The sequence below is a fragment of the Mycetomoellerius zeteki genome, unplaced genomic scaffold, assembly GCF_001594055.1.
Source record: "Mycetomoellerius zeteki isolate Tzet28-1 unplaced genomic scaffold, Tzet1.0 scaffold81, whole genome shotgun sequence".
NCBI lineage: Eukaryota > Metazoa > Arthropoda > Insecta > Hymenoptera > Formicidae > Mycetomoellerius > Mycetomoellerius zeteki.
In genome coordinates this window covers 400,895-428,651 of record NW_017257841.1, presented here as the reverse complement: position 1 = coordinate 428,651, position 27,757 = coordinate 400,895, and the positions used below count along the sequence as shown (strand labels likewise).

Below are 27,757 nucleotides of genomic sequence, written 5' to 3'. Positions count from 1 at the left end.
TGTAGGGAATCAATAAACGAAGCAAAAACAAGCGTATTTCTAAAAAAAACTCTTAGTTTATCGATCCTGTATACGAAATTTAACCATTTAAATTTGAGACACCCTGTAGATTGTTCTATAGAAATCTTGATTCACGGAACGAAATCTTTAAAAAATAATAAAATACACATGTAACTTAGAGCGTTTATTTATTAGATTTTATATGCTTCTATTTAAAAAACTACTGCTCGGATGTATTTTGTCAAAAGGAAAAAGTTGCTAGGACTACGCAGGATCTACGCAAATTAGTTCGACGATCAAAACGTCGAACTAATTTTTTAGACGTTCGACAAACAAATGTTCTTTAGATATCTGAAGAATGTCAGGATTTTTCTATCAATATTCTCTTAAATTGAAAAGATATTGAATGTTTTTTCAACGTTTGAAAGAGGTTTGATAATTAGGTGTGTCGTCATTTAGATGTCTTTTGAAAGAATTATGAAATTGCATCATTGTGTGCAACTCTGTATTTATGACCATAAGGTATACTAAAATCACTGAAAACGCGACGTTTATACTAGAATCGTTACAAAGTCACATGCGTTACAATACAGGGTTTATTATGATTGCGTACAAGGCGAGTCATTTGAATGTGAATGTCTGAATTCTCTGATGTTACGCCGTTCGGTCAAGTAAAAAAATGAAAAAAAAAAAACAAATTTCCTTACAACATAAGCAAAGCAAATGATGAAGTGTTCTCGATTGAAAACTCACCTTGTGCGCTTAATGTCGATTAGGAGAACGTTCTACGTATGTCAAACAAATTTCTAAACTTGATTTCGAATTCATTTCGTAGGAAAGGTATCGTTGTTTTAATAACACTTGTGTTTTCTGCGGCACTCTCTGTATGTACGTATGTACGATATATATGTATATATGTATGTATAATTTATGTATCATAAGCTAAAATAAATCTCGTAAAGCGATGAAAGAAACAGCCTGTAAAAGTTTATTTTTCGTTTCAACAAAATTATTAATTGAAGTTTATAATCCTTTTGCGCGCGGTATTTGACTTTTTTGTAAAAAAAGTTAATGTTATCTTGAAATTCTAATCGGAAATCACATGAATATATTGTTCATTTTCTATATAAAATGTATTTTTTTATTTTAATATCTTTTTTAATATATCTCTTTGTACAGACTTTGAATGGACTCTAGATTCTGGGATGAACCAGAAGTTTACAATCCCGACAGATTCGCCAAGAATAATCATTCCCGATGCCTACATGACGTTCGAAATTGGTCCTAGGATATGCACAGGTAAGTGATAGTAAGAACAAGCGAGAGATAGAGATAGATAACCTGTTTTAGAAATGTTTTCTCCTAAGAATAAAAGTATTAAAAAAAAGATACGCGTGAAAATAAAATAAAAAAGTAATATAAAAAATTTTAATATTAATATTAATAATATATTAATAAATTTTAATATTAAGATATTAAGAATAAAGAAACACGTCAAAATTATCAAAGTTGATATCGAAATAAAAAATTTTATTTTATGATCAGAGATTATATTTGCATTTCCGTCAGATTAATAAAATATACGTATAATACATAACTTTTTATGCATATAAACTCAAATCGATTATACATATATCGAAGCGTGTCTCAGGAAAATCGCGCAAATCTGTGATTGCTTATGATGCTGGCAACTTACCGTTTTTTTGAGATTTGTCTTCAATGATTTCGAATATACCAACATTGTAGCAACATGCAGACAACAATGTGTATATGTATTGCCAGCAGTTTAACAGCAAGATAGTCAATGTTATCTTGCGTTATCGGCAATATGATAGCATTGTATGATGCTGCATATTATTACGACAATAGTACGAATTTTGATGATGACGAAGTTGTTGGCAAATTGTTGGCAAGTTGCTACTCAATGTTATCATATCGTGAAGGCATCAAGTTGCTAACAAATGAGGATTCAGTTGCTGCAATTCTGGTAGTGACACATACTTAGCAATGCATACTTAACAAGCAACAAAACAGACACGTTGCTATCTGGGTAATTAAGGATACTGTGTGTTCACTCATTACTACAAGGCTATGTTCCAAAACTGACTGCCAGTACTGAAAATCTGTAGTGCATGTAACGTGAACTAGCATTTTCAGTGCTGGCAGTAAATTTGGAACACAATCTATAATCTCAAATTGTGACGTCAGAAGCGAGAAAAAACAATAAAAATTCTTGTAAATATATTTGATTAGAAATTTTTCAATAAAACAACATTTGCAATCGATAAAATAGACTTATAAAATATATCGATAACTAATATATCTTTCTTCTTTCGAGGAAAAATTAAATCATATTTACGTCTATGTATTATTAATTTAACAGTTTGTCATAGTTGTGAACATAGCTTTTTTAGTTAAGCATAATTCATTTGTAGATATATAGTTATTTATTAATTAACGAAACGAAAAAATTTTCGGTATGTTTTAGAAGTTCTATTGATTATGAGTTAATTGAAACATATTATATACGTAGGAAGTATGTAAATAGGATAAATTATGGATAAGTTCAAGTGTTTTAATACAAAATTTGGTTTTTGTTGTAATTTTAATGTTCATTTTCAATGTTATTCAAATTATCCTTTAAGATATCTAAATTGCCCCTCAAAATTGAGATTCATTAAAATTATAGGGTGAAATCGGATAATGACATTACGCCTCAAAATTTACAGATTAATTTTTTATACTTTAGGTAAATATTCCTTAAACGTGTGTTTCCTACTATATATTCAAACCAACGATAAAATTATTTTTCGAGAAATTGTTTAAAATATGTTTGAAATTATTCAAATTACCCCGCACTGTACCCTAAACTAATATATAGTCAGAAGGTTATTATGAAAAAAAATAAAAAGGTAGATTACGTATATTTTTTATTGATTATCAATTATTATTACATCATTTCTGTACTTTTTTATGTATTCTTCTCGAAGAGTCTCTTATTTCTACTTGAACTGTTTTGAAGGATTTATTAAAGATTTCTTACACTTGAGATTTTCGATCAACATTTAATCTGATAAGACTGAGAAACTAATTGTTATTTAATTTAAATTTTGAATTCGATAAAACTAAAAAATGAGATTATAATTTCTTAATTATTGATCACTGCAGCGCGCGCGATCATTTAGCCTTATATGTATAAATTGTTTACAGGAATGAAAATAGGCCAATTGCACGCTAAAGTTATCCTAGCCTTATTGTTGAAGGATTACGAGATTTGGCAGACTAAAGAGTATACGAGCTTTCTGAATCCGCGTATGATCTTTACGACTGCGCACAATGGAATTAATCTGCATTTTAAAAAGATATGATAATGTATACCAAATATAATTTGTCATTGAACCGAACTAATAAGTTCGACTCAATGACGAATAATAACTAATGGTCACGAGTGTGTGTGATAAGAACGAAATAACGAAATTAATTTCACAATCTAGTTTTACATAAAGACGGATGTCGGTTAAAGAAAAATGTTACATTGTTATGTTGAAAACGTCTATTTTTGCTGTATTCGTAGAAAGTAAAATCGACATTATTTCTTAATTATAATTTTTAAGGCGAGGAATCCAATGGTGCTGGTTAAAATTACATCACATGATGGAAACACATAAAAAATTGAGTTCGAAGTAGGGAAAACGTGGCATCATTCGTGAGGGCGCTACGCTATAATATGTATTGATAATAGATACATCACGTTTTGATATTAAAAATATAAAATATCTTATAAAAATGCTACATTTAGTTTTGGTTCCATCATGCTTTTTATGATGTATAATATCTGCACAACGACAATATAACGATACCGGCATTATCATTAAGAGTTACAGAATTGGGGTACAAGCGAGTTACAAAATCGAGATACAAGAAAGTTTTTTAATTTATTGGTTAATCAATCACATGCGCCAATATGACTTTGCTCTATAAATAAATCGATGGATTAAAAAATTCGCCTAACATGTTAGAGATAGCTTCTCCCAACAGACGGACGTCACTTCGAACATGTTTTGCAAGAGCTCGATAACTTTGCGTTGCCTCTGATATTTTTGTTATTAAATGTATCATTTTTAAAAAATGTTCTATATTTTAAAATCAGAATATGATTTATCACATTCTTTATCGTCAATAGATGGATAGTGCAGCGACTTATCTCATGAATGCGACGCCACGCATTTTCTTGGACTTGAGTTCAATTTTTATATGATATAATTTCCCGTCATATGATATAATTTTAATTAGCACTATCGGATTCTCCATTTCAAAAACTATAAGAAATGATCTCGATTTTGTAAAAAAATAAAAACACCCTTCTTTGCTTAACAAAACGTGGATGTGAAGTGTATCTATAAATATATATACAGGGTGTCTAAAAAAAACGGATCGAAACACAATGGGGACGTAGATTGGATCAAGGGGAACAAAACAGTTTTGTACCATTTTGCAGTTGACGCAATATTTAACGAGATATTAACGTTTAAAGATAGGCGAATACAAGCGTCCGACCAGCCTATTGCTCAAGCGCTATCCTTCTCTCCATGCGCGCCGTTCTGAGTGGCTCGCTTGCCAGGTCATCCCCGCACCTCGCGGCCCGCCGCGTCATGCGATCGGTGGGGACGAGTAGGCTGGTCGGACGCTTGTATTCGCCTATCTTTAAACGTTAATATCTCGTTAAATATTGCGTCAACTGCAAAATGGTACAAAACTGTTTTGTTCCCCTTGATCCAATCTACGTCCCCATTGTGTTTCGATCCGTTTTTTTTAGACACCCTGTATATGTATATATCTGATGAATGTATGTTTTGAACGATTCCAAATGACCACAAATGACTCTTGATTTACATAAAATTATCCATATTCTTACGTATGAAATGTATCCTTACGTATGAATGAAGCTATTCGAAAAGTGGCTGATTTATAATGAACTTATTATATTTACAAGATATCACAGAGCGAAAAATACCGTTAAATACTATCTTTTTTCGTTTATTAAACTGATAACGTCTAATTTTGGATAATGTCTAATTATTATCTATTACACATTCATATTTTACTGATTGTGAGAGCAGCGGTTTTGTATACTTTATATATATTTTTCTCGAAATTGTTCTAGTGAATTTGTATACATATATTCTTCGGTGCTATGTTACACGTTTTATCTGCACGTACGCAACACATTGGGTATTGTATAAAAATGAACATATTATAACAAATTTGTTTTCAAAATGTCAGACATATATAATGATATATAATGGTAACAAGCAATGTATCTCTTTATTAATGAAAAAGTTATATTTATTATAACATATAAAGTAAAAGAAACAATTAAGTATGCGTTGTATACCATACCCACAGTAGCACTAAAAAGGTAAAATAATTACATATTCTCCAATTTTATTTCCTTAATATTTTATTTTTATTCTTTTTATTTTCATTTTATTTTTATTATTTAAAAAAAACAAATTAATAAATAATTTATTACGAAAATAAACAAAAAAAGGAATAAAAAAATAGATATAAAAAGCTAAACAGAAAACATAAACAGAAGAAATATTTAAAGGCGATTTGTTAGTGAATAAGTACATCAAAAATTTCCGAAGAAAATAATTGCTGGTATGATCACGAACAGTTAGTTATAGTCTATCCTAAAAGAATGATCTCGGTATTTATTAAGATTTCTTATTAACAAAACTTAATAAAACATGTAAACATATAACATTTATGTTCATGCAAATGCGTCTTAACGTAAAAACAAGTTTATCAAAATAAAGAAATGCACCAGTATTTATGACTTTGATTAACGTATTAAATAATTTGCTATTTTATTATACCATCAGATATGCAAGCTTTTTTGACACGTAAGACGTTACATAACAAATGGAGCTACAACAAAAAGATGCGTTAAACTATTAAAGCGCATTAAACTTTTTAGTCTCAATTAATGATTTTTTTTAATACAAATCACATATACAAGGTGTTCGGTAAAGACCATAACGTTTAAAGATATCGTGGTACCCTTAAACCATGTGATTATATTGCATGTGAGTATTTTGCATTCATTCAAACTATACCTGAATGCGCGGACTTTAAGCGGTGTGATTCGCTAACTTTAAATGCTTATAATACTAGGTATTAGGATTTTGTCTCAAAATGATCTCGGAAATCTACCCTTAAATGTTACGGACACCCTGAATAGTGATAATGAAGGGGAGGGGGGGGAAGAGAGAGAGAGAGAGAGAGAGAGAGAGAGAGACTATGCATCTTGCGTGATCAAATGCCGCTGGATAATAATTCCAGATAACGAGTTTATATTATTATTGGCATGTTGCTCATATCATTATGTGATGCTACCAGTATTGTATAATCAATTGATTTGTTGGCAAATTAATGTCTTTACAATATGATAATTGAATAGCAACTAAATTTGTCAGCAACTTGCCCGGAACTCTGAAATCGTCATCATCCAAATTTGTGCAGTTATCGTTATGCTGTCATAATCTAGAATCACACAATGCTAACAACGCAAGGTAACTTTGACGCTACTTCCTTCCGTTAAATGGCTAGTGTCCAAATCCATTCTTGGAATGCCACCGTTTCGTGAACCTTGCAGTCCAGTTCATCAGGGCGAGGAGCAGCCTGATATTGGATTTGGACACGGAGAAAACCCGCGAAACGGATAACTTTCATACAGAAAGCACCCATGGAAACCTCAAGAAGATAATATATATACATTATTATCTGCACATTGCTTCAATATCGATGTATGTCGAAGTCATTGAATATATAAGTTACTAATATCATAAACAGATTTGTGTGATTTTGCTGAGATGCTCTTTGTTATCTAGGATCAAGCATTAATATGCAGTTTATAACACAGAACTTTTTAATCACAGCTTCAATTTATGACTAAACTTCGAACTTGCATATTTTAGAAAATTGTTGTTCGATAACAATGCATTTCCTAATCTTTTTACTACCAATTCTTTCCTACTGTGAGATTTCTGTTAATTTTTATAACATCTAATATATCCGATGAAAATAAGTATCCTTCACTATAATAAATGACGATAAATGACTTTGCAAATTGCTTTGATACTATACAGTTAAAGTGTCCTCTTCGCTTATTCCACGCAGTTCCACACAGTATCTGGAGTGATCTACATGCAGCTTTTACGAAGTATGCACGGAGTCTTTTTATTGAATTTTATACATAATTTGCATACAATTTTGCACAATCTTATACAATTCAGATAGAATTTTGTGCAGGAAAAACTTTTGTATGAAGTTTGCATAGTTTCATAATTAAATTTGAGTTTTATACAAAATTGTAGAAGATTTCATGCGGTTTGCATAAAAATGGCGATATTGTACGAATGCGCCCTTTTGGACACGCTCGTGATATTCTCGTCGCTATTCGCGACGCTTTACTTATGGATGAAATGGAAGCATACCTATTGGCAGAGACATGGTGTACCTACGTTACCTGCACATTGGTTCTTCGGTCACTTCAAGGACGCGATGCTGTTCCGCAGATCGGCTGGAGTGGTTCTGAGTGAACTGCACAAGCAAGCTGAGAACGAAGATGTCCTAGGAATCTACGTCCTACATAAGCCATTTTTGATTCTAAGAAATCCCGAACTGATAAAGCAGATAATGATAAAGGACTTTAATATATTTCCGAATCATTATTTTAGGGGAGCAAACAATTCCGATACTATTAGCAAATGGAGTCTCTTCTCGATACGTTATCCCGAGTGGAAGTATTTGAGGTAAACAGTATATGTTACATAAACCATAGTCAATCATTTGAAAGAATATACTATTAAGTTATCTTGCAAACTCTTCGGAGTCATTTTGCAAATAGACTTGAAGAATGTTATTAAACTAGTTGAAAAATGTTATTAAAAAAGGATAAAAAATAAAAAATAATCTAAGATCTTTAATAAACGTATATATACAAACGTTTCGACACCGATCGGGTCATTTTCAATGTAAAATAACAAACACTCTTACATACATTATCAGAAAATTCGGTTAAATTATATTGTCCAGTGAAAAATTAGTTGTATTCATAAAATGCGGTCCATATGTAAAACTATCAAAAGAGATCAAATCTCACTTTTCGCAATTCTACAATCTGAATAATAAATAATACATTAACATTGCGTTATGGATTAAATTATTGATGTACATTTTTAGTAAATTAGATTAGAATGCAAATTAAATAAAACATATATACCTCATATTATCTCAATGATGTAATTTGCATTCTAATCTAATTTACTAAAAATGTACATCGATAATTTAATCTATAACGCAATGTTAATGTATTATTTATTATTCAGATTGTAGAATTGCGAAAAGTGAGATTTGATCTCTTTTGATAGTTTTACATATGGACCGCATTTTATGAATACAACTAATTTTTCACTGGACAATATAATTTGACCGAATTTTCTGATAATGTATGTAAGAGTGTTATTTTATATTGAAAATGACCCGATCGGTGTCGAAACGTTTGTATATATACGTTTATTAAAAATCTTATATTATAATTGGCTCGTTGCCCTTATTTTATTTATTGATTTATTCTAATTGAGCCATATTAACATTTATTTAAAAAATAATCTAATAAAGAATCTAAAATATATCAGGACATGTATATAGATTGAAAAATATTATTGAAAAAGTTACCAAAAGACTGTTTCTTGTTCAGATCGAAAATGACACCGGTATTCACGAGCGGCAAGCTGAAAAGTCTTTTTCAGCTGATGCAAGAATCCGGAGAAAAGATGAGAGACCATTTGCACGATCAAATTAAGGACAATTCCAAAATCGTGCCAATAAAGGCCAAAGATATATTCTACAAATATACCACCGACGTGATATCCTCCGTGGCGTTTGGAATTCGGACAAACTGCTTTGATACACCATCACCAGAATTTTATGTCAACTGTGAGTAAAATAATAAATATAAGTAATAAATATAAGAATTTAAACATGCTATATACATTACACTTCGCTCTTTTCCATCTACATCGAACTTTTTATGCAACGTATACTTTATTCGTTTCTTTATATAGCACGTAAAGCTTTCGTCCAGACGATCCTAAGGACCTTGCAGCTCTTTTTCTTATTCTTCTTGCCAACAATCGGAAAGTATCTAGGTGGCTCAATGCTTGGCAGGTACACGGGTTACTTTCGTAAAGTCTTTTGGGACTCTATGGACAATAGAAGCGTCACAAAAATAAAACGAGGAGATCTAATCGATTCTCTTTTGCAATTAAAAAATGAGACACCAGATAATATGAATGTTCGTAAGTATCTAATATGTATACATATATATATGTAGCGTTAAATATGATCTAAATCCCACTATAAAACTAAAATAGCGTTTTACAATTCTAATATAAGATGAAATTAATCGAATGTATTTAACACTTAAAATTTCAAATTTCCTTTTAACCTTATTATAAGTGAATCTTCATCCACAATTGAAGTTTATCATATATAATAATTACTAGTAAAAAAATTTATGTAACACACATTTTTAATGCGAGATTTAATCAATCATATATTTTTTTTTTATCACTCTGCACAAACACACGCACATACACACACATAAATGGCATTCCAATATTGGCAATTTATATCAAAAGAAAAATCTATTTTTACTGTCTATCTATCTATCTATCTATTTTCTTCAGGGTTCGCTCTTCTCGCACAAGCGGCGATCTTCTTTGTGGCTGGTCGCGAAACCAGCATCACTACTATGACTTGCGTTCTCTTCGAATTGGCCAAACAGCCGGAAATGCAGAGACGCGTGAGGGAGGAGATCCTCAAGACAATTCAGGACGCTAACGATGTAACGTACGAAGCGGTCCACAATATGAAGTATCTGCATCAAGTGATAAATGAAACGCTAAGACTTTATCCGCCCGCGCCGATCATAGACCGATTTCCTCTTAGAGATTACACAGTGAGACATAGTATACATTATATTTCAGAAATTGTTTTCACCCTCAACAAAAAATTTTTCAATAAGCGATTTTTCAATCAATTTGAAATAGAGATTCAAAAATGTCTCGAATTAAAATATGAATTATAATCATAAGAGTAAATTGCAGTTTCCTGGCACAAAAATAACTGTCAAGAAAGACATACCGGTATACGTTGTATTACGTGGTATTCAATCTGATCCAAGATATTATCAAGATCCTATGCGTTTCGATCCCGAGCGATTCAGTGATGAGAGAAAAGACGAGATTGTACCCTGCACTTTCCTGCCCTTTGGAGAGGGTCCACGGAATTGTATAGGTTGGTAAATTAGACTCGTTCACATAAACAGATTTAAAATAGAATAGAAAAAAATAAAATTTGCTAGAAAAAGCAACATTTATCATTCCTTGACATTTATTACGCGATAAGATTTACTTGTCTATTGTTTTTGCGGAACAGAATCGCGTAATTAAAAAAATATACTTATTTAATGCTCTTCAAATATCATAAATCTCATTTAGAATTTTGATACTGCTTAAAAAAGTATTCACTAATATTTAAAATTTATAAATAAATAATTTTAATCGCACGCGCGCGCATGCGTCTTAATAAGTGAAGATTGAAGACCAATATTCAGCGATTTTTAGTAATTAATATCTTGTTAACTATTGCGAAAATTACAAAAATGCTAAAGGACTTTTCGACTCAGTTTTTTATTACGAATAGCACTGTATGATTAGTGTACGTTATTTCAGATACACCTTGTGTGTATATATATATATATATATATAGTATATATAAAAGAAAAGATTGTAATCCCCGTTTATAACTAAATTCTTCCTCGATTTTCTCTGATTTAATTCCACTTAAACATTAGGCATGCGGCTGGGAATTTTGCAAACCACTGTGGGACTGATAGCGATTTTGCGTAATTATGAGGTTGCATTGCACCCTTCATGGAAGGATCCCATCGATCCGCGAAACGTATTTATTTCGCCACCAACAGAATTCTTGCTGAACTTCAAGAAGATATGATGCATTAGTAATATGCAACAATAGGTATATGATCATTGCAATTTTTGTTTTTATCATTTTAGAATATGTATATGAGCATTAGAAATTATTTTGATTAATGAATATGTTAGTAGGGCATGAGTAACTCTCTATGATGGAAGTATAATCGCTGTGGTTATTAACAAATTTCTTATGTAAAATCATCTTCTATACAATTTATAATAATTATATTAATCTATGTGGCTATACTTTCTAGAAAATAAAAATTTTGAATTATGTTTAAAAAGCATTAATCGACAAACTTCCCTTTTACAAAACATCCATCGAAATATCCTCTTCATAAAATCATGTAAATTTTGACATAAAATATTAACAAATGAAATTTGTTATATATACATGTATAAAACTAAATTTATCGATCAGTTAATTGACTGTTTTCTGTAAAAGAAATTTTTATTTCAGCTCTTCAATAATGTGATTATGAATTTGCTATGTACACTATTGTATGTATCTCACATATTTTAATGAACGAATTTGCTATGTACACTATTGTATGTATGTACCTCACGAATTTTAACGAACCAATGACATGTGCTCGTTTGCAAATTTAATTATAATTAAAATTTTATCCTCAGTCTTCCTACTTGGGCAGTAGCGCCAGATATTTCTTGAATTCTGGAAGTACACACTCTCGCGGATTGAGCGGCGTCACTGCGGTTAAATAATCGCTGAGATATTGCGGCAAAAAACAGAGGATGCCTTTGCTAGCCAGCATAGCCCAGTCTACAGGCTGGTTTACCTGTTTATAATAAAATTATTTGAGCGCTTCGATAATGTGATTATAAATTCACTATGTATACTATTTTGTGTATGTGTGTGTGATGTATTTTAGTAACGATATATTGAGTACATACTGAGTAAGTATATTATACTTGTTTTCAAATTTAATCACAATTTTGATCTCAAAGTCTACTTATTTTTCCAAATTAATTATATATTAAAGTATATATAAAAACACACAGTTATAAATTCTCTGCAATATTACAAGCATTTTCTCACCATTTTGTTCCAATTTTTGTTATTAAAAAATAAATTATTTTAATTACACATACATGTAATGTAAACAATTAATAAAGTGAAAAAATTCCTGAAGCGTAGAGAAGCTATTAACTGAGTTGCATTATATTTTGAAAGATATATTCTAAGAAGTAAAACATAGCTTACCTGTTTCACATTAACGAAACAATGTGTGATTCTGCGACCAGACGGACTGGCATCGTAAGGCGGTCTACAATCAAATCGAAAAAATCAGAATAACAAATAATAAAACTGTTCTCTTTTCTGTAGAAATTGATTAATACGCACTTTGCTTGCATGACTAAACCGCCGCCAGCTTCGATCAGTCTCTTAAATTGATCATATTTCTCTTCTGAGACCATCAGCAGAGCTACCATGTTGGAAAATGGGCCATACAACTCTTTCTGCAATTTCAATCGCCATTTGTAAACCGCAGCCCCGATTGCATTCTCGAGCTCGCTATTTGGTTCTGGAATCTTGTTTTTATTCTTTGGATTGCCCCATTCGTATTCTTCCTCCTACGAAAATTTTATTCGCAGTTAACATCGTGAAAACGTAAACACAATGCAAATAACGATGCAATCAAATCTTTTTTAATTTTTCTTACGATTTTTTAAATTAGAAGAAAAATTAGCTAAGTATCGGAATATTAGTTTCTCCTGATATATCCTTGTTATACTTGACAAATATACTAACGTCGAGGAATCTGCCTTCTCGTTTGGAATCCTGTAGATACGAGCAATGCAGGATCCACTTTCCAGAAGCTATGCTACTAAGCATTTTTTCGTTTCTGGAGAGTCTGATGCATAGAAGATGTGTGGCACTGCTATCAAAATTTGCGTCTGTAGACACATCTCCACCCAAATCTTTTATCACTTGTTCGTACGCAATTTTATCCTATTAAAATATTATAATACGTCAAAATAATGATTACAATATCAAAAAAACAGTATCGTTATGCTTGACAACAATAATACCTTTATACCCGACAGCATAAATTTTCGTGTTGTCGATGGTTCACATTCTATGGCGTCTTCATCGATATGTTCTTCGTGAATCACATTGCTATTATCGTTACTTGACCGTTTATCCAAGATTGACTATGAAAAAACAAATACTGTACAAGATAATACATAAAAATATAAAATAAGATGCACAAACATTAATATACATAAAAAATAGTGGCTATAAAATCTGCAAAAAATAAAAAAAATTAAATTTATATCATAACAAACATCCTTATATCAAAATTTAACTCAATCCGATAAAATAGTTAAGATAATATGATAAACTTTCTGTGCTTAAAAATTTTATCAGCTTGATATAAACATCAATTTCATGTTTTTTATGGTTTTCTACATGTTTTTCTCACGTTTTATTTCTTAATTCATAGAAAGAATATTAAAATCTTGAATTATATATTTGTTTTGAGTTAATGCAGGTGTCAAAACTAAAGCTCAATCTTCGAAAATATAATATAAAAGTCATTTGAAAAGAAAAATCATTGCATACTCGTTTTGGATGATCCGGATCCTCCCATACAATGGCGTCGATAGCTTGCGAATCCTTTACTATACCTACGTTTGTAAAATGATTATTAAAATATTGTACAAAATAATTTATTAAAATTATTAAATTATAGACTTATCAAAACATTGTACAAAAATTGCAAATATCGACTGAGCGATATAATTTAAAGATACTCACATTTTTGTATATGATCGGAAGTTTCATTGTACTTCTTCGCATTTTCTCCGGATAGCGAGTATCTATTTTCAGGAGTACTGGACGTTCGTTGAAGCACTTGATCCAATTGCGCTATTTGCCTATTCATTAAAAAATCCAAATTCACTCTGATCAATATTAGTAATATATAGAATAACATATCATAGAGAAAAGGTATCTCTTTTTTAAAAGTATTTATCACAAGTATTATGTTCACAAAGTATCCTATACAACTTTCATTTCTGAAATATTTTCATCTTATTATAGTATGTATATATTTTTATCATAATATTCTATTTCATTAAGAGACACATACATGTTTATTTCTTTTGATATTGGGCTACTTTTTTCGTCGAAGTCGAGTTTTCGATTGATGGATGGGACAAGAGTTGGAGTAGTTTTGTTAGACTCCTCTTCAGCTCCTTCCGAAAAAGAATTATTATCATCATCGTGTCTCATTGATTGATCTGATTCATGTTCCTAGTAGTTAAAAATACAAATCAATCTTGGATAAACATAATTATGAGGTATTCTAATATTCTTAAAAGCCGAATATTGAAAGCAGTAACTATTGTAAAATCGTTAGAAAACGTTGAATGTTACAAAAGATTATTATGAAAGATTAATTACAGTCTGTTCAATAAGAACGTTGCTGTTTCGGTATGTACGGGCTGTTTCTCCTTAGATCGCCAACCGTATTCGGAATCAAGCAATCGTTGTCTAATAGCATTAAAGCTCACATCTATATCCTTTTTCAATAAAAGATTTTTCGCTCGTCGTAATGAACACCCAGGATTCTTCTCAAATATCTTGATGATAGCTTTGTCGTCCTTTTTCGTCGTTGACCGTCGGGTGTCACGTTCCGGCAGGTCGTCGACATTTTTTGTTTCGTTGTAACGTTTCACCCACTTCCTGACGAATCCTGACTTTTTCATGTAGCACCCGGCAGCTGCATACGACATTTTCGGTCCTTTCGGATGTGTGCAAAGGAACACTGCTTCAAAACGACTTGCATACGCAGCACTCATTGTGATTATTTGCTCTATTACAATCAAAACAAGTCACACTATCCATATGACCTCAAATCATTCTTCCGAACTGTTCAGAGAATCGGAAAAACTAAACTTAACATCTGTGCGTCATCTATTAATGAAGTGCGGAACCGTACGCTCTTATTGAACAGACTGTATATCGCGATGTCGTTATACTACAAATGTACTCTATCTTCACACTAATATTCGTCGTAGTAACAAGATTACACGCGGCTCTTGAATATATTTGTCTTACTTTTTCAGATTGACCTGGATTCTTTAATTTCTCCCACAATTGTCTCTTCAATGCTGAAAGCGGCTGCAAATGGTCCTCAATTATCGCATATTGCTATAAGCGCTTAAACAGAAATAGTTTTTATACAAAAAGACGATACTCACAGTGCTAAGTGGGCGTCGTTTTAGCGGCGGTTCTTCTACTTGTAAATCAGGAAAATTTTCTGTCCATTTAATCCATCCTTTTCGAGTATCAGGAGAAGGATTAGGTTTAAAGACCTGTCCATATGGACTCTCCGGAGTGGACACGTGAAATGGTGACGGCGGTGTCTGGTTCATTACGAGACTGAGTCTTTTATTTATTAATGGAGTTTCGACGGAGAGTGCGTCCTACAAAATTTTGAAATTGTAATCCAAAATAAATCTTACAGTATATTTATGTTAAATGATTTTCCCAACAGCACAAAGTTGCACAAAAATTGCAGCAATACTGCATGTTGCAGCAATATTGCAGAGATTTTGCATTGCTGAAAATTCTGTGCTGTATGGATTTAAATTGCTCTTAATAAATCAAATTTTTACAAGCATGTTAAGTTCAGTTTACATTAACGTTGCATATCATAGGGTGCTTTCCAGCAAGGACATAGTCAGACACTGTGTAACAGTGAGTCGTTTCATTCTTGTTTAACGTTGGCAAATAACAAGGATGAAACTAAAGCACCCATATTCATTTGTTATTTATGTGTATTTATAGATAAAAAATATTATTAACTTTATATATATATATATCTTATAATAATACATACCTTGACCTGAGATAAATGACGTTTCGGTGTAATCATTCTTGATGTAATTTCTTCTGCTGGACTTGGTCTATTTTCGCCAGCAATTAAGAGATTTTCGCTAGTCGTTCTAACTGGTGCTTTAACACATATATATGTTAAAATTATATATAAGCATGGAAACAAAAATTTAAAAATTACATTAGTTTTCAAAATATTCTGACTCAAAAATTTTTAATTAAAATTTCGCACAAGGCGAGTATTTCGAATATTTTCTTAATCATCCATAACTTGAAAACTGTTGAAAATTAAGGTATGTAGGACATATGTTTATATAACGTTTTTTATTTATTTTAATATATTTACCTCCTAAAGTATTGACATGCATTTATGAAACACCCTGTATTTCCATTAATTTCACTATTTGAAAATGAATACTGGAGGAATTACGATGGTTCGAATTGGAAGAGAGAAGTAACTTTTATGGTTACAAATGTTAAGATGGTTAATCAGGCGATTTTTATTAGAAAAGAATGTCAATTCTTTTATAAAGAAAACTTTTAATTTTAATGAATTTTAACGTTTATTATATTTAAATATTTAACCATGTTTATATTTAATCAATGAAAAATATTGCGATCTTTTTACTTATAGTATTCTAAATTATTTGTTTAACAATGAGGATGACGAACATTTGGAAACAGATGGAAACATTTGTACTATTGTATGTTTAAATTGATTTGATAAATTTTAAAGTTAATAATTGTTTAATTATTAATACTATATACACTTTACATCTTGCGTAACTTTTCTTTTCTTGAAATTTTAACATTATTTTTCATTTTCTAAAAATATAAATTTAAAATAATAAATTATCTTTAATCACAACACAGAAAATTGAAATATATGATATTTCCATATACAGGGTGTCCGGAAAAGGGGTCAATACTTCGGAAAGTGATTCGGGATCTAAAAAGGAGGAAAAAAAGCTATATCAATATAGGTCTGGAAATAAGTAGTTTCCGAATTATAATCACTTTTATGTTAAAAAAAAATTGGTATTTATTCTTCATAATCACAATCGTAATTTATTTCATAGTGTTTAAACATAAATAATTACATTTCGGATTATTTGGCGTTAACCAGGATGCACCACGTGGAGGTATAGTCCGCTTGGCATCTCTCTGGTAAAGTAAGAAAAATTTTAAAATAAAGAAATAAGAAAAGAAGGATGCCAAGCGGATTATGCTTCCACGTATCCTGATCTGGTTAACGCCAAAATAGTCCGAAATGTAGTTATTTATGTTAAAACACTATGAAATAAATTACAATTGTAATTATAAAAAATAAATAATTTTTTTTAACATAAAAGTGATTATAACTCGGAAACGACTTATTTCCGGACCTATGTTTATACAGCTTTTTTCCTGCTTTTTGGGTCCCGAATTACTTCCCGAAGTATTGACCTCGATTTTCCGGACACCCTGTATAATGAAAAAGCTACCTGACATAAACTTTAAAGTTCGCAATCTAATTAAAAAAGCAAATAGAAAAAAATAAAAACAATTAATTAAATACAAATCAATTTACCTATTGTTTCTCCGACGAGAAACGGAGTTTCATCTACGAGCGTTAATTCATCGACGCAGGTTTTTAACCAGTCGGCTGTGACAGCCGGCAATTTCCATCTCACAGCCGCATTGTATTTGTTTCCTTCCGGGGACGGACAAACCAGATGCGTACTGCCATGTGTATTTTTCTCTACATTGGCTTTTCGCGCAAACATATCTTGACATCTGAAAATATTGAAAGAAATGCTTATTAAAATTTTCATTTTTAAGAAATTTTTTCATGTAAAATATAATATATGTATATATATATATATATATATTCACACATTATATATACATATGTACACGAGAGATGATAAGAGTATACATTACATAGCGCCAAGTTTCATAGCTAGTGTCGAAAGGTACATTCGTTCAGACCCAGTATACATGCTCATCGTTATGACGCATCCTGATAATGGATTACAAGGTTTTCTAATAGATAATGGCCTGTGATAATACATAATGTCCACAACTTCCTCCTGATTTATGCAATCTTCCTATTAATAAATAAAAAATTGACAATTTTAAATATCAGCGACAATAAGAAAAATTATGAATGGAATTTGTTTGTTATTAAAGAATAGATTTAAATTGCGAACTACGTAGAGAGTAGTAGTACGCAGAGGTGTCTTTCAAAACTGAAATATATGATAAATATTACATTCAAAATAACATACAAAATTATACTAAATTAAAAGAATGTATAATAAAAATATAATATGTATAAAATAAGTATAAAATCAAAATCTTCTAATCACACATAAAATTAATTATTTTTTAATAGTTGAAGATCTTAATTTCAAGAAAAAATTCATTCTTTTTATGCATTATCTAACATTCCAAAATCTCCTAACATATAATTTTTATTCTCTCTCTCTTAAGAAATAGATTTTAAACTTTTTAAAAATTAAGACTTAATGTATAAAAGATACCTACGATAAATAAATCGTTCACAATTTCATTAACTGTATATTTTAATAGTGATCCGTCCACAGGCACAATACCATAATCCGGGATACCGCTATAGGTTCTCGAGGCTAGGCGTCCACCCAACATTACGATTGTCTCCTCTATATGATTGTCCTCGCTATCAAAACCAGCCACGACGAACGTTAAACCTGCATGTAATATTTTACTATTGCATTCAGAAAAATTTGTATAGGTATACGGGTTATTAATATTTCCTCAAAAGATAAGATATCAATTATCAAAAAGAGATCTTTTTGATATTTTTGTCTCTTGAGAAAATGACCTTATTTATATATAAAAAATATTATTTTTTAAATCTATAAAAAAACATGCACTGGATAATAATACATAATACGAGAATGATTCAAATATGAACAAGACTTTTATATAACATTTATATAACTTTTATATAACATTATATAAAACATTTTTCTTGGGTATGATTTTCATTTTTAAGATATAAATTTTATTAAATACAAGAAATACCTAAATAAATTTTAAACTTTTTAAAAATGAGCAATTAATGTTTATATATAAAGGATAACCTACAATATTTACACACAAAAAATAATCATATTATAACCATCATCATATCTCTTTCTTTCTCATAAGGTTGATATTAAATCAGTTATTCTTGGCGTAAAACGCATTTCTTAATATCGACGTTAAAATTTCAACAATAGGAAGTTTGTTAATATCTACATGTATATAAATGCACGAGCATATTATTTTCCAGAGCAAAAATATGAAAGTTATAGTTGAACGCGAGCGTGGCATGGCAGATAGCGTATTGGTCTATCATGCCAGAAATCCCAGGTTCAATTCCAGTAGGAACCAAAATATTACGCTCGTGTCTTCTCTCAGAAAAGGCCGGCAACCTCCCGAGAGTATTCTTGCCCATAGAACACCTCTCGAAAAATCCGCCGTTCGGAAACGGCATTAAAAATTGTAGGTCCCATATGCTCGTGGCAATTGAATAATCAGCGTGTGCACCACAAGCATATGAAAGAGGTGTAACACAGGCCAGAGGCCTAACGTAAAAAGAAGAAAAAAAGAAATTTATTATTATTATTATACCTTTGAACAACTTTTCATTCACCGTGTAGCTTTGGCTCAGTAGCATAGTGTTATCATTTTCTACATTTTTTGTTGTATCCAACACACTGGTGTGCGCATTTTTCGCTTTACTCGAATTCCCTCGGTCTTTGTCTTTCGAAACAGGCGTAAGTGGTTTGATAAATTCATGTCTGACACTGCTACGATCTGTAATTTAATTATCCACAGTTAGAACGAGGCATTTACTTGACAATCACCTATCTTTTAAAAACTTCATGTATAAGAACATTTCACTGTTTAATTAATTAACAGTATGCTTAAATACGTTTGGAATGTAATGCAAATATATTTTTAGAATGCAATCTGCTGTATTACCGTTATTCTCTTGTAGATACTGCTGTACGAGATCAGGTTGCTCATCTTCATTCACGGGTGGAATTACTTTCTCTAAATTCAAAGGCGGCAGAGATCTTTTCGATTGTTGCAACATTTGTAAATTCTAAAATAATATACAAATATATTCATTAATCTTTGTAATACATCGATTTGCCAATGCAAATCTACAATAGCTGTAAAAATGTTCATATTTGATATAATTTTAATAATATTTCATAATTCCAGATTATTTCTCGCAAAGATTTTCCGCAAAAAGAAATATACAAAAATTATAAAAAATAATTTAAAAACACATTATATTCTGAAAAATTAGGAATATAAATTTATAACTTCTATGAAATATTTTATTAATACCTTTTTACTGAGCGGTGAAGCAGGTGTCTCAATGTTTTTCTTAGGTACTGCATCTTTTGCTTCAAACAAAAAGAGTTCTTCTGATGCAGGCCGTTTTAATTTCATACTCTCCTCCAGCCATTCTACATTCAATATGTAAGGACTGCCCAAAATAAAATGTATATGATAAAATAGAAATGTTTTAAAAAATTTAGAATATGAAAACAAAAAGGTAACATGTAATAACTAATATCTTATACATTTATGCAGCATTTATATAGATTGTACACGATATATGATCAACTTTTAGTCAAACTCTCTCTCTCTTGAAGTAAAAATTCTTATTCTTATTAAGAACAAAGTTTTTTTTAAAAGAATATCCACTTTTTAATTATGAGCAATTATATAATGTTTTATCGCAAATTGGGAGCCAAATAAATTGTAAATCTTATTTATCTGATATTACTGTACCATAAACCTTCCGATTTTATCGCTTTTAGTTCTGCGAATGCTTTACTCTCGTCTCCAACAATCACGTGCGTCACAGCACCCGATATATCATCGAATCGTGTTGCACCGCCAACATTTAATATTTTGTTCAATCTATCTCTGACACTTGTTACAAATCCAGCAAGATAAATCTGCAAAGACGAAATGATAATCGCAAATTTGAAATCAAAAGAAAAGAAAGCGCAACATACTACGGATAGTATAAGAAAGATTTACATTACATCCGTCCAGAAACGGTCCAGCTGATTTTGCTTCGCCGAAAGTGAGTCGATCTAATACGTTTAACTTAGAGGCTATACAAAAGAAAATATAAATGTTTTTTTTACTTAAAATCGCAATTACAATATATATTAATTAATACTTACTAGTTGAGAGTTTACTAGTTATTGCATCTATATTGGAATAATTTGATATCGTTGAACAAAAACTCTCACTTATATAATTAGTGTGACGTCTATCGTGTGTTATAGAGCTAATGTTAGAACAGTTGAGCAATTCTTGAGCTAAAAAAATACGTAAAAAATGCTATTTATTCTGCGATTCATTCAATTTTATCATTCTATTCAATTTTATCATTATAAAACAATTAATACAACTGCTTATGCTGTCAAAATCATAACTTCCTGTTATTATCATCGAATTTAAATGTACTAGAATATTACAAGCACGCGCTGTCTTCAAGTTAATGTCTCCAGCTACAAATGGTAAAATACAGTTAAATTATGTGAAGAATTTTTGAATATAATTGATCAATTTCTAGTTTGTCATACAACATTATGTCTATAATACGGATAAAAGACGTCTTGTAGGCGTCTTAAAGATTACTTTAAGACATCTTAGACTGGATTCAGACCTTGACAGAAAAACAAAAAGCAGAAAAGCAGCAGTCAATCAAAACTTGTGCTGGTAGTAAGCAGCACAGACAGTCGAAACTGGCCGAAACCAGCGACTATCAGCGTAAGTTCTGATTGGCTGCCGTTTTTCTGCTTTCTGTTTTTCTGTCTAGGACTGAACCTACTCTTATAATCTCGTTGTAAATCTGTATTTTACCGAAATTGGTGGACTTTAAACATTTCCATCCGCCATATTGATTCAGTCATTTTTATTTTCAAGTTTTGTATTTGAATTTGAAATTAGTAGCACTTGTATTCCTTTAACTACATTTCGTAATTTTCTAAATTGAAAGACTTATCATTTCAGTCTCCTATTTTATATTTTCAAATTTTGTGCCTGATTCGGAATCAGCGACTCCTAAAATCCCTAATTACTTCATTTTAACGGAATCAAGGATTTTGCCGTAATCGGAAAACATGTAACATTTCCGTCCGTCATATTGTTTCTGTCATTTTTTCTTTTCCAAATTTTGGATCTAAATTGGCTATCCACCTGACATACACATCTCAAAGGAACCTTTACAATGAGTTAATGTTCTTGGCTGATGAGATAAAACATCAAAAGCAAGTATCAACATTTTTTTGTGCTAAACTATATTGAATCAAAACTTTAATTTTCATTTTTTTTTTATTTAGAACTATTTCAAACTATAAAAGAAAATTACCATGGAGCTGTATCACAATTAGAGAACATTCCTTCAATTTTCACATCAAGTTCCCCATTACTTCATCATCGAGTTTGCAAAATAAAGAATTGCCACTCATTTTATCTAAATGTTTATAAATTTTCTAAATATTTCACTTTTATTTTCTATACATGAGATTCAAATAGAGTTGAAAAATTTGCTTTTTTTTATATTTTTGAAATTTTAGATATCAACAAATCTTCAAATATATTTGATAATGAGACTTGGGGCCGAGTGGCTCACCGCTCAGTGCGATTGTCTCGCGATCTGTGGATCCGGGTTTGATCCCACCTGCGTCTCATACACGCGATTTTTCGCGTTCGCCGTTCGGATTCGGCGTTAAACTGTAGATTCCCTCGAATGTTGACAAACTCTATAGAGTGAAATCCTACTATTACCAAATTGAAAAAAACATAAGCAAGCTTCTGTTCCAGAAGAGACTATAAAGCAAATTGATACGCATGGTACTATGATCCTTAAGGGGTCGGAAAACCAAACAGGGGAAACAGAAGAAGATAATGAAAGGCAACGAGCCAATTATACTGTAAGATATTTAATAATCGCACATATACAAACGTTTCGACACCGATGGGGTCATTTTCAATGTAAAATAACAAAACATTATTACATAATAATTGTTAATATGGCTCAATTAGAATAAATCAATAAATAAAAGAAGGGCAACGAGCCAATTATACTGTAAGATATTTAATAATCGCACATATACAAACGTTTCGACACCGATGGGGTCATTTTCAATGTAAAACAACAAACACTCTTACATAAATTATCGGAAAATTCAGTCAAATTATTATGTCCAGTAAAAAGTTCGGTTGTATTCATAAAATGTGGTCCATATGTAAAAATATCAAAGAAGATCTCATCTCACTTTTCATAATTCTTATATTGTCTTAATGATGGAAGATAGACGTCGAGAAGAAAACGCAATTAACAAAGTTATATTTAATAAAAAGTAAGCCATAATACAATTGGATGTAACATTTATACTCGACGATGTCAAGCGACGTTATGATATTAATTGCGTTTTCTTCTCGGCGTCTATCTTACATCATTAAGACAATATAAGAATTATGAAAAGTGAGATGAGATCTCCTTTGATATTTTTACATATGGACTGCATTTTATGAATACAACTGAACTTTTTACTGGACATAATAATTTGACTGAATTTTCCGATAATTTATGTAAGAGTGTTTGGTGTTTTACATTGAAAATGACCCGATCGGTGTCGAAACGTTTGTATATATACGATTATTAAATATCTTACAGTATAATTGGCTCGTTGCCCTTCTTTTATTTATTATTACATAAATTATCGGAAATTTTCGGTCACATTATAATGTCCAGTATGCGGTCCATATTTCAAATATCTTAAAGGTGATCTCATCTCACTTTTTACAATTCTACATTTTATTTATTGATTTATTCTAATTGAGCCACATTAACAATTATTTTATATACACGGGCGAGACGATGCGTTACAATGTAGAATTGTGAAAAGTGAGATGAGATCACCTTTAAGAGATTTTAAATATGGACCGCATACTGGACATTATAATGTGACCGAAAATTTCCGATAATTTATGTAATGTTTTGTTGTTTTACATTGAAAATGACCCGATCGGTGTCGAAACGTTTGTTATGTACGATTATTAAATATCTTACATATAATTGGCTCATTGCCCTTCTTTTATTTATTGATTTATTCTAATTGAGCCACATTAACAATTAAGATAATGAGACTTCTTCAATTATGTATACGTACTGTTTGATTTTTCCGGTGTTGAACATGCTTTTACAGATTGGATAATAAAGTTATGGAAAGGTAGAGCGTATCCTATTTTAATACTTTCGTATACCCAATCAAGTGTCAAACAAGCTATGTCATTTTCCATTGCATACTTTAGTTTATCACTCAATGGACCATTTTTGGTAGCTAGAACCACACGAACCTTCGTTCCATCAAGAGGACCCATGAATATCTGCAAAACATAAATATAACATTACAGTCAACTGCTACATTTTTTACTACTATTATATATACAGGGTGTTTCCAAATTAAATCGCAAAACTTCGGGAGCGTGTAGAGGAGTAAAAAACTAAGAAAAAAAGTCCTATAGACATATGCTCGTTTTTGCTCCGTTTCAGAGAAATCGAAAAAAAATGTTTACATTTCTTGCCATATCTAGCACCGACATATTTGATTACATTTTCCACTTTCTGTTATGAATTTGTCAGTCGCTCTTTGAAAGCCTTTAACAGTAGATGAATTTTGTCTTTTGCAATATGCCGCGTACGTATTCTAATAGTGAATATGCTGATATGGTTTTTGTATACGGTTTCTGCAACGGTAATGCTTTAAAGGCGGTGCGAGAATATGCACGACGATTTCCAAACAGAAGAGTGCCAAACCGAAGAGTGTTTATGTTGACATTTAATAGATTGCGAGAGACTGGAACATTTTCAATTCGACAAGAAAACAACCGATTTCAAGCAGCGTTACGAAGAGATTTGCAGGCAGGGAATCGTATTTTACAACATTTTGACAATCATCCTGAGACCAGCGTTCGGAATGCGTCGGCTGTATTGGGAGTGTCACCACAAACAATTTGGCGAACTGTAAAAGGAGATAATCGCTATCCCTACCACATTCAAAAAGTGCAAAATTTATTACCTCAAGATCATTGGAACAGATTGAACTTTTGTAACTGGTACCTTCAGACATGCCACAATGATATTTTATTTCCATCTAAAATAATGTGGTCAGATGAGGTCACATTTACCAGAGGTGGAATAATTAATCAAAGGAATTATCATATATGGGCTCATCAAAATCCCAGGTCTGTTAGAGAATACAAATTTCAGCAAGAGTTTTCTGTTAATGTCTGGCTTGGAATTTGGAACGACGTTTTAGTGGGACCGTTTTTTTTACCTGCAAGATTAAATGGGGACCGTTTTCTAAATTTCTTGGAGAATGAATTTTCTGACTATTTAGAAAACATCCCATTACAACAACGTACTGAAATGTGGTTTCAATTAGATGGATGCCCTGCTCATTACAGCAGAGTCGCTAGAACCTGGTTAGATAGAAAATTCCCACAACGATGGATTGGACGTGGAGGAGCAGTACATTGGGCAACTCGTTCGCCCGACTTAACGCCATTAGATTTCTATGCATGGGGTACTCTGAAGCAAGAAGTTTATTCTTCGCCTATTCAATCAGAGCAACATTTGAGAAATCGTATCGTAGCTGCAGCGAACAGAATATCGCAAGAACAGTGCCTGGCTGCTACAAGAGCCGTGTTTGACAGATGCAATGCTTGTATTGCTGCAAGAGGTGCACATTTCGAACAAAATCTTCATTAAAAAGTTTATAAATAAAATAATTAAAATAATAAATTAAATATATTTTTTTCTTTTTTCGTGATTTCCTGCGAAACAAAGCAAAAAGGAGCATATGTCTATAGGACTTTTTTTCTTAGTTTTTTACTCCTCTACACGCTCCCGAAGTTTTGCCATTTAATTTGGAAACACCCTGTATATTACATAAAATTTAACTCACTCCTCCATGTTGATGAATCAAACGTTTAATTTCTTCCTTTTGACGTCTTTGAATATTTGTCGAAGTAACTATTAGATTCATAAAAACTGGACATTTGTATTTATCAAAAATCTTATCATCAGCCTTAATAATCTCCTTCAAATTTGCTTTCCACACAGCTTCTATCCATTCTTTCGTCATAATTGGTATTTCCATTTCTATAGCTCTCTATAAATAGAATTTTTAATAAATTAAATTACTACTGCATTGTGTTATTATCACAAAATAATGATTTAAATAAATATAGAATAAGATAGAATTTTAGTAATTTCATAAAATATAATTTTAATTTTATACAATAAAATTTTATACAATAAGATTCTCAATATTTCCAATAAAACAATTTAAAAATCAATTATATTATAAATGTAATCATACCTCATACTTTGCAGACATTACAGAATCCGCTATTAAATGTGTGACAGAACCTCTTAATTGCTTTGTGAAGAAGCCTCCCATATATTCAACTCGTTGTTGTATCCAGTCCTGTAATAGCAATCAAAACTATCACCGTTACAAATTAAAGTTTATACACACAAAATTGCCAGATAGTCGTACCTTAGTTTCTGTATTAAAGCCTGATGTACAAATGCACATTTTTCTCATGGATGTTGTATAAATTGGGCTCCTTCCTTCTGGTATTGATTCTCCATTTAGAAAACAAATTAGCAGACATTTCGGTGATACTATTCTACTAAAATATAAATTTGTAATTATAAATTTCTTCACCCAGCTATTTTTAATTACAATCATGACAAGATATATATCTGTTGCTATATAAATATTAATTAATAATTTATGTTTTAAACCAAAAACTTATTTATAACAAAAAACCTAAGTAGAACAAATAATGTCATTATAATAGGAACTTTTAAGTCAACATGAACTTATAAGTGACAAACAAAATCATGATGAGACAACCTTAATATTATTATGACTTATGTGTTTATGACTTCTGTGCCTAGGTAGTTGGCTTGCAACTTACGAGCATTTAAAGTTCTTCAGTTTTTCAAACACTTCTCCTTTAAATTCCTCTATAACAAATACATCGTTTTTCTGTGGTTTCATATTATAGCAAAACTGTTCACTAACCCATTCTGGACGCAAACTAAGCTCATTGCATTTCTAGAATAAAACAGATTTTTTGAAACCAATAAGAGACAAAGGATGTGATCAAGAAAAGCAAAAGTATTGGAAAACGCAAAATCGTCTCCGTATCTTCCGCGTGTCAACTTGCAATACTGCTTGAAAAAATGGAGAAAAAACATAACTGTAGCAAAGTAGGAAAAGGTACGAACGTTAAATGCCTGCCACGTTTTCTCGCTGCAATCATCTTCGGATTCCAGGTGACTCGGTACGATGAAGTAAATATTTACGTCGCACTCAATTGTGCTTTCCTGGGTCGTCATCCTGCTTCAAACTGAAATCACTGAAATCAACTGAAATCGTATGGCCTGAGTCGTCACTCGTCGTCCATGTGCATATCTCATGTACGACAAACAAATGAGAGCAGCTGGAATATTAGCGGGAAGAATGAATATTTGGACTACACCAACCTATCAACTATGGGAAAAATTTACTAGACAATCAACACGCTCGTATGGTAACTTCGGCTGAGTTTTCAACAAATGCTTATTACAACAAAATTTTTTAATGCATAATTCGTTGTCTCTAGCTTAGAAATTAATATATTAAGATATTAAAAGAAAATAAAGAATTAAAATAATACATTATTGTAGATACATTAAACTCAATTTCGAAATTAG

At 31.2% G+C, this 27,757-nt stretch overlaps 2 protein-coding genes across 8 annotated transcripts; one reads left to right on the top strand and one right to left on the bottom strand.

Moving 5' to 3' along the window:
- Window positions 1-7,050: 7,050 nt before the first annotated feature.
- Window positions 7,051-11,718, top strand: LOC108729883 (cytochrome P450 6k1). 5 transcript variants are annotated; one of them, XM_018459232.1, is made up of 8 exons: window positions 7,141-7,228; window positions 7,377-7,820; window positions 8,768-9,006; window positions 9,135-9,369; window positions 9,748-10,030; window positions 10,179-10,368; window positions 10,928-11,109; window positions 11,700-11,718. In XM_018459232.1, the coding sequence occupies exons 2-7, from the start codon at window positions 7,408-7,410 to the stop codon at window positions 11,083-11,085; spliced, it is 1,518 nt and encodes a 505-aa protein (XP_018314734.1). In that variant the 5' UTR covers window positions 7,141-7,228; window positions 7,377-7,407; the 3' UTR covers window positions 11,086-11,109; window positions 11,700-11,718. The 5 variants fall into 5 exon arrangements, with proteins under 5 accessions (XP_018314735.1, XP_018314734.1, XP_018314733.1 ...); XM_018459231.1 differs by lacking the exon at window positions 11,700-11,718 and adding an exon at window positions 11,527-11,620; XM_018459233.1 differs by lacking the exon at window positions 11,700-11,718 and having other exon boundaries at window positions 7,051-7,228; window positions 7,383-7,820; window positions 10,928-11,244.
- Window positions 11,692-27,471, bottom strand: mus101 (mutagen-sensitive 101). 3 transcript variants are annotated; one of them, XM_018459225.1, is made up of 26 exons: window positions 27,290-27,400; window positions 26,977-27,116; window positions 26,550-26,685; window positions 26,370-26,477; window positions 25,953-26,159; window positions 24,156-24,372; window positions 21,156-21,293; window positions 21,007-21,083; window positions 20,752-20,921; window positions 20,302-20,443; window positions 19,927-20,050; window positions 19,573-19,758; window positions 18,463-18,644; window positions 17,857-18,023; window positions 17,504-17,709; window positions 15,938-16,053; window positions 15,297-15,521; window positions 15,154-15,216; window positions 14,183-14,346; window positions 13,849-13,967; window positions 13,654-13,718; window positions 13,119-13,241; window positions 12,838-13,038; window positions 12,430-12,659; window positions 12,289-12,352; window positions 11,692-11,863 (listed from the first exon to the last, which is right to left on the bottom strand). In XM_018459225.1, exons 1-26 carry the CDS (start codon window positions 27,398-27,400, stop codon window positions 11,705-11,707), a joined length of 3,840 nt encoding a protein of 1,279 aa, XP_018314727.1. In that variant the 3' UTR covers window positions 11,692-11,704. The 3 variants fall into 3 exon arrangements, with proteins under 3 accessions (XP_018314727.1, XP_018314729.1, XP_018314728.1); XM_018459226.1 differs by having other exon boundaries at window positions 11,705-11,863; window positions 26,550-26,682; XM_018459227.1 differs by lacking the exon at window positions 15,154-15,216 and having other exon boundaries at window positions 27,290-27,471.
- Between the last annotated feature and the right edge of the window lie 286 nt (window positions 27,472-27,757).